Below are 7,547 nucleotides of genomic sequence, written 5' to 3'. Positions count from 1 at the left end.
CGGCGGCCCGGGCCCGCCGGTGGTCCCACCATGGTGGCCAAGCAGCGCATCCGCATGGCCAACGAGAAGCACAGCAAGAACATTACCCAGCGCGGGAACGTCGCCAAGACCTCGGTGCGTGGGGGGGACGGGACGGGGCGGGGGTGGCGGGGCCGGGGGGACGGGCCGCGGTGACGGCGGTGCTGTGCCCGCAGAGGACGGCCCCGGAGGAGAAGGCGTCGGTTGGGCCCTGGCTGCTGGCGCTGTTCATCTTCGTGGTTTGCGGATCAGGTGAGCGGGCGCGGTCGGGAGGGTTCGCGGTGCTGCCTCTCCGGGCGCCGGAGACGGCTCGGACTCCTTTGCGGGCGCTGCCGGCGAGCGCTCCCCTCCTCTGCTTTCTTGCAGCCATCTTCCAGATCATCCAGAGCATCCGGATGGGCATGTGAGGGGCCCGTCGCCGGCGAGGCCCCCCGCGCCCTCCCCCAGCGCTGCCATGGACTGTTTCCTCCGGCCGGCGCTCAGCCAGCCCCGGTCCGTCGCAGCAGCTGCCGGGCAGCGGTGCTCGGCTTCGGCCGTGTCGCATTCCAGGTCCCTTCAGGAGTCATTCCGAGTTTTCTAGCCCGTGCCACAGTGCCTTGAACAGCACCACATGTATAAAGCAATAAAGTTCTATTGTTGATCTACAATCGTGGACCTACTTATTGGGTGAGGTGCCCAGTCCTGTGCGCTGTGGATCTGTTAACGCTGTACCCAAGTTGGCATTGTTGTAAGCACCGGCCCGAGGTCTGTGCCTGTCTCTGTATAGCTGGAAATGGTTTTATTTAAGGTCTGAAGCCGGGGTTTCTATAGTGGCTGGAGCCTGAAGCATGTTAATAGCGAAGCAGCTGGGCCACGCAGTTCCCTGTAGCTTACCCGAGTGCATCGTCCCCTGTACGCGTAGAGTAGCCCCACTGCAGCATGTGGCAGTGCCCCAACGCTTCCCACGGCACAAGCTGTCCCTTTTCTCCTGTCCCACTGAACATGGAATACTTGTTTGTGTAGCATTAGCGGCGTTGGTTAGGAACTGGCCCGACGGAGCAGCAGCTGCCTCTTGACACCACCCCGTGGTGACATCCCACAGACATGGGCCGGAGCCCCCCCCGTGCCTGCCGCCGGCTGTAAATACTTCATGGACAACCTTCAACAAAGTGGTGGTGGTGGTGGTTCTTCTACGCTTGCTGATGTTGTTTGGGAATGCTCTGTGCAGGTGCAGGGACTCTGCCCTTCCTGCTGACCGTTCTGCTTTCGTGTGCAGCATCTGCAGAGCATGGTGTGGTCTTGCAATCTATATTTAATCCTATTTAAGGTAAATCCTGCTTACAGCTCGATTTCATCTAACAATGGACCCCGTACTTAACCGCTTCCCTACGGATGATCCTTCTCAGTGAGACTGACTTAAAAAAAACAAACAAACAAACAAAAGAACAGAAAAAAAGTGGCCTCCTACACCTGGAGCCATCTGTCCGAGATCACAGTGGAAAATGCTGCGCTTGATCGTGTTCTGCTGCTGGTGGCTCAGGCTTTGCGCTGGCCTCGTGCTGCCTGTGGCAATAACAGGCAGGCTGAAGTCACTCCGCTCCTCTACGCCGTGGCTAAAGGAAGGTTATCCTTTTTTTTCTTTTTTTTTGGGGGGGGAGGGTGGTTCTTAGCAGAAGACATTTAAAATCTGGTTATGCTAGAAGTAATAGAAAAAATGTTTCTCATAGAGATAATGCAGTGGCTGTTACCCATGAGGAGATCTTTGTACGAGTGGTTGTGCTTCTGTATGGAATCAGCAGGGCCCGGCCTGAGCTGGCACTGCTAGGGGCATGCCCCAGCTACTCTGTGTTCTCGGTCGCCTGTATTTTGTACATGGTGGTGGGGGGAAGGATGTATAATCTCTGGTTTTAAATAAAGTTCTTTCCAAACACCAACTGTGTTCGCTTTGAGGTTACTAGAATGGTACCCGGGGGGGGGGGGGGTGTTGGAGCAGGGCAGCCTCACTCCAAGCGCAGCTTCTCTCCATTCCTCCTCGAGAGGAACCCCCTTGCAGCAGCAAACCTGCTCTTGGGTGGGTCAGAGCTGTGCCATGGTGGCCCTGAGCCATTGGGAATTGCTGGGAAGGGACCTGGTGCTGCTCCCCTGTCCACCTAGGGACTGGCAGGTGGCTACTCCCCCACCCCCATCTGTTCTCCAGTCCCCAGGGTGCAGCGAAGGCCTGGGCTGTCTGACCGGTTCCTGCTGCTAACGGAGGTGTTGACTCCCAGAGCACAGCAGTGGCGCTGCTTGCGCAGCCTCATCAGGGGCTGTGGCCACCTGAACGTTCACAGTGGTTTTACTGAGCTTTGAAGGTCAAGCCTGTAGGAGATCTGCTTGCTGTGGTGCAGACACAGTGCACTGGTGGTGGTGCTCAGCTCTGCTGGGTTCAGAGCAGAAGCACATAGTCATGCACCGATGAAGGGATATGCAGCAGCTGCTTCTAACTGCAGCATGGAAGAGCAGGGCCCAGTGAAGGTCTCTCAGATAATCACAGTAGTGAGGATGGCTTAAGTTAGGAAACATTTAAATTGGGCATACAGAAGTCTGGGGGGCCTGAAAGGATGCACCTGCAGGAGAGAGTCCCAGGGACTGTAGGAAAGCAAATGCCACACTTGTCTTCACCAAGGGTGAGCAGGAGGATCTGGGGAACCACAGGCTGATCCGCCCCACCTCACCACCCTGAGGAGATAGAGCAAAGTCTCCAGGAAAGCAGTTCCAGGTACAAGAGGACAAGAAGGTGATTGGGAGCAGCCATGGATTTACACATGTGAAAAAGCATGCAACCCACAAACCCTCTGACAGCAGATGACTGGGTCAGTGGAAGACAAGACAGTGGTGGACACTGCCTACCTCCTCTTCGCCAGAGCCTGCTTGTCACGGCCTTGTAGACAAGCTGGTGGGGTAGGGGCTGGCAAGGGGATGGTATGGATTGAATCTTGGCTAACCCACTGGGTTTGCTGAGCTGCTAGCAGCAGCATTAAACTCCACTATAGGCCAGCCACTATAAATCAGTCACCGGTAGAAGCAGCTCTGCAGGCAAGGACCTGGGGCTGGAAAGAGTGTCACGAGCAGGTTGAGGTCTCACTCCCCTCTGCTCAGTGCTGCTGAGCACATCTAGGGTGCTGCACCTGCTGTTGCTGCCCAGCTTCCAGTACAATGAGGACAGGGATATGCTGAAGCCCAGCACAGGGCTGCAAAGTCAATCTGATGAAGCAGGGACAGAGAGGCAAGAGGCTTAGAGGGATCTGACAAGTAACAGGACATGCAGCAGTAGGCACACTGAAATATGAGAAATTCCATTTAAACATAGGGGAAAAAAAAAAACCTTCATTTACTGTGAGGGCCCTGGAGCACAACTCCTCTCCTGCCCTGCCTTTCCAAGCTTGCCATGGCAGCAGGACTTGCACTGCAGCCAGCACAGCACAGGGAACACAGTCCCAGCTCTGCTGTTTCACACCCCTCAAAAGAAGCACCAGCCACCGCCAGGACCATGCTGCAAGGTTTCCTTCACCTGAATATGGCTCAAAAATGATCAGCTCACTGCTGACACGAAAAACACCCATTGGTAAAACTGAGCTGTGAGCTGAAGTCACCCATGTGTAACCACGCAGCTGTAAATGCATGGGTGCGCATCAGATGTCACCCATCGACTTAAGAGAGCTGTAAGGCGGTTAAATGACTGCAGAAACGGAATAATCTCCTCTTTTCCAACCATCATTAACTTGGCAGCCCAAAGCCCTGTGCAAGCAATAGGGAGAGCAGTAGACATGTGAAGGCAGGGCAGGAGGACGAGTGAGGAGCTGCCTTGACAGCCCAGTGCCCGCAGAGCTGAAAACAGGGAATCGACTTCGGGGAAGAACCCGGGCGCACATTGCAGCCCTCCGGGCGGGCAGGCGGCTGGGACAGGCCACAGCACCAGAGAGAAGCCCCCGCAGAAGAGGCCCCTCGGTCCCTCGCCCCGGCGAACCCAAGCCCCGGGGCTCCGCGGGGCCCAGCCGCAGGCCACAGGCCTTTAGCGCCCGCTCCTTCTGCTCCGCCACCGCCCTTGCCTGCCCGCAGCGCCGCCCCGCGGCCGGCGGCTGCTATAGCCGGGCAGCTCCGCGCCGCAGCGCCTGCGGAACCGGGGCCGTGCTCGGCACCGCCTGGCAGACACCGAGCGCTCTGGCCCTGCTCCGGCTCGCAGGCCACGAAGACCGCCGGGCGGCCCGGGCAGACCCCGGGAGGCCAGTGCCTTTTCCCCCCCGCCACCGCCGGGTCAGCGAGTACCGGCGTGCAAAGCGGGCTGGGTCGGACTCCTCGTCCCTTCCCGCGTGGCAGCTGCTCCGGGCCCGACCCCACGGTGGAGCCAGGCGCTTCATCCTCTCCGCTGGGAATCTCCGCCCGCTGCCCCCGTCCAGTTCCCCCGGGACCGCGGAGCAGCCAGGGCTCCCTAACCCCTCTTTAAGGGGTCCACAGTCGAAGCCCCCAGTGCCGAGCAAAGCCAACCTCGCACCCAGCGTTAGCTCTGCCGCCTGCCACAGCAGCACTCTCCGGGTCAGCTCCGGCTGAGCAGAGGCTGGCATAGTCCACAGACACTGGGACAGCTGAACAGACATAGAACGATCCTTGCCCAAAACTCACATTAGTTGGCCCGGCTGTCACTCGACTGCAATCCCACCTTCCACCACAACCCGTTTGCGAATTTGCTCTTAAAAAGCACAGCTCATTTTCGGAGAAGGCTGGCCCCGACTAGCCCATTGCTGTGCCTCTAGCAGTGACAGTGGGAGATGGTGTGAAGGAAAGGAAGTTCAGTCACCCTTTGTAGCTCAATCTTCACCCTGCTCTTCTCCTCACAGCCAGAAGTGCTGTGTCAGTGTGGGCACATCCCTTTTCACCAGCTTGTTGCCCAAGAATTTGCCTAACCCTGTTAGGACATCCTACCTCCTCCACAACGTCCTGTGGCATCCAGCCCCAAAGTTCACTTTCTGCTACGTGTGAAAGTCGTGCTGTCAGTGAGAGCTGGAGAATAACTGCCCTGTGCTCACAGCTCCTGGAGACTCTGAGCTCCTCGGGTCAGCCTTTCCCCCTTCGAGCAGGCCACAGCCCCCTCGAGCTCCCCTCACCAAGCTTTTCTCTGCATCTTCACGTTGCTTTTGTAGCCTTTCCCTGCACGTTCTGTCACACCCTCTGAGATGCAGAGACCCATTCAGAGCCACCACAGAGCTGAGCACCATCACTTTAGGACTTTTCTGCTCAGGTGAGCTCTGCCACCGAGGCACCACAATGGTTTCACCCCTCCCACCCGTGCCGAGCACGCCCAAGCTGTGGGGCCAGCCCCATTTCAAAGCACAGCGAGTCCCAGAGCCGAGTCCCTTCTCTGTTCGTGAGGCTGAAGCTTGGGGATGATTTCAGGGACCCGTGTTACAGCAGCAGCTCTGCTTCTCACCGGGGCCAGCGTCACACCTCAGAAGACCACTGCCACACACAGCTCCCGACGCAGTCGTTCCCCTCGGGGAGCACCCGAAGGACGGGGGCTGGCAGCGAGCCGCAGAAGGCAGCGGGCCCGGCGCGCAGGGGGCGACCGGGCGGCTGATGGCCATGGCTGGGCTGTCACTCGGCAGGACAACAAAGGCAGGCGGACACCGCGCACACAAAGGCACGCAGCAGCCAGAGATGCCTGACAGCGACACAGCTGCCTGCCAACGAGCCCTGCTTCTCCCTCTCCGGAATCAGACGTCGAAGGACATCGCGGTGACCTCCTCACGCTGAGGAGGTTGCCCTGCCTGCCTCTCCCCAGCAGTAGCCTCAGACCATCTCCGCGAAGAGGCAGCAGCAATTCAAAGACCCTCTCTCTTCTGCCATTTTACAGAGAGCAGTTGGCATTTAGAGCTAACACGACCTACCACTAGGAGAAAACTAAAACCAAAAACCAAACCCCCGCCTGACAGGAGCGGAGCAAAGCAAACAAAGGATTTCTAACAGCACCAGTCTGGTCTTTGTTCCATCCCCTATTTTCATCAGCTTTACCAAATGCTTTTTCTCCCCCTTACCTGTTAAGTGGATCTAAGTATTGCTGTGCAACAGAGCTGGCATAAAGACAACTGCCCATGAGGTCAGAAGCATTACAGGAGAGGGAAGGAGACAAGCAGACACCAGCTCCACAGGACACAGAGGTGCTCAGAACTTTCTCAACAGCTCAACCTTCTACTCCCACCACCAGCAGGACATTTACAACTTCAGTTTCAAACATCTTTCTGTCACTCCCTCAGAATGAACTGACAATTAAGAGTGCTCCCTCCATAAATCCAAAATAAGGTTTTAATGATGACTTTCACAGAAGTCCCCCAATGTGTCCCTTTTCACTTACTTCACCAGCTCCATCCTTATGCATGGCTGGAGAGAGCAACTGCTCACACTGGATGAAAAAGCACTTAACCACTGGAATGTTTTGTTTCCTGGTTTGTACGCAAAACTGGTTTCACTGCAGGATTACAGCACTTCACACATGTGCTTACAGCAGGCCAGGAGCACTGATCTACAACTGAAGTGAAAATCATTTTTAGTGCATCACTTAATGAGTACTCATTAACATACGCAAACACCTGGCTGCTCTGAACCCATGCTTACCAGGAATGTGAGAGGTTCCATGTTTCTGGAAGAGGACAAGATCTTCCTTGTGATCTCCAAACACCAAAACATGCAGTTCCCAGAGCTGTTTCTTCCATTTTGCTTCACCTAATACATCAACCCGACCAAAGTGAGATACACACAAGGATGAGAAGATTTTGAAGCAAACATTTGCAGGTTCAGGCACAGCAGGATGAGAGCTCAGGGCTCTGGTGAGGGCAAGGTGCAGTCTGCTCTTGTGGGGGCTTCTCCAAGGTGAATGCTTGGGTTTGACACACCAGACACCAAACTGTCTCACACTCCAGCACACAGCTAGATGTTAATTTACACACATCAGTGCAAACCCAAACCTGGCAGAGTCACTGCCAGCAACACAATCCTGCTTTTCCTACAGTAAAAGAGAAGCTGTTGTCATTGTGGTGTTACGCTGTTAGTGGCTCACTGAAGTTAACCTTTCTCCATTTTGCTGAGAACAAACAAACAAGCAAAAAGTGCTACTGCAACAATACCTACACAGCCCCCCCCAAAAAAAATAAAATTCAACCAAACTGCCAGTTAATTTCAGAAAATGTGTTAAAATATATTTGTACATCCATCTGACACTGCGTTAGTTTACACAAATGATGGTCTCTCTTGAAACTGTATTTATGAAATGTACAATTTTTTTTAATTTAAATACTCAGTATACACTGCACTTAATCTGCATGTTGCATTTATTAAATACATTAAAATCTGCAATGTAACAAAAACGGGTTTTTGTCTTTTTTTTCTTTTTTTTTCCTGCATACGAAATTCAAAACACCATTTTTAAATGAACAAAAGATGGCTCACTTCATTTATTTTTGTTTCACAACTAGTGCTTAGCACACTAGCTTCAGCTCCACCAACACCAGCTGTTCTTTCTT

The 7,547-nt window shown here is 54.8% G+C and overlaps 1 protein-coding gene across 1 annotated transcript; it reads left to right on the top strand.

Annotated features, from left to right (window-relative positions):
• The first annotated feature begins 6 nt into the window (after positions 1-6).
• On the top strand, positions 7-1,895 carry SERP1 (stress associated endoplasmic reticulum protein 1). Its single transcript, XM_054386023.1, has 3 exons — positions 7-114; positions 195-270; positions 385-1,895. The coding sequence occupies exons 1-3, from the start codon at positions 31-33 to the stop codon at positions 423-425; spliced, it is 201 nt and encodes a 66-aa protein (XP_054241998.1). The 5' UTR covers positions 7-30; the 3' UTR covers positions 426-1,895.
• Positions 1,896-7,547: the final 5,652 nt, after the last annotated feature.

This window comes from Indicator indicator, chromosome 13 (genome assembly GCF_027791375.1).
Source record: "Indicator indicator isolate 239-I01 chromosome 13, UM_Iind_1.1, whole genome shotgun sequence".
Taxonomy (NCBI): domain Eukaryota; kingdom Metazoa; phylum Chordata; class Aves; order Piciformes; family Indicatoridae; genus Indicator; species Indicator indicator.
The sequence above is the reverse complement of the archived record's forward strand: the minus strand, read 5'-3'. Positions and strand labels throughout refer to the sequence as shown.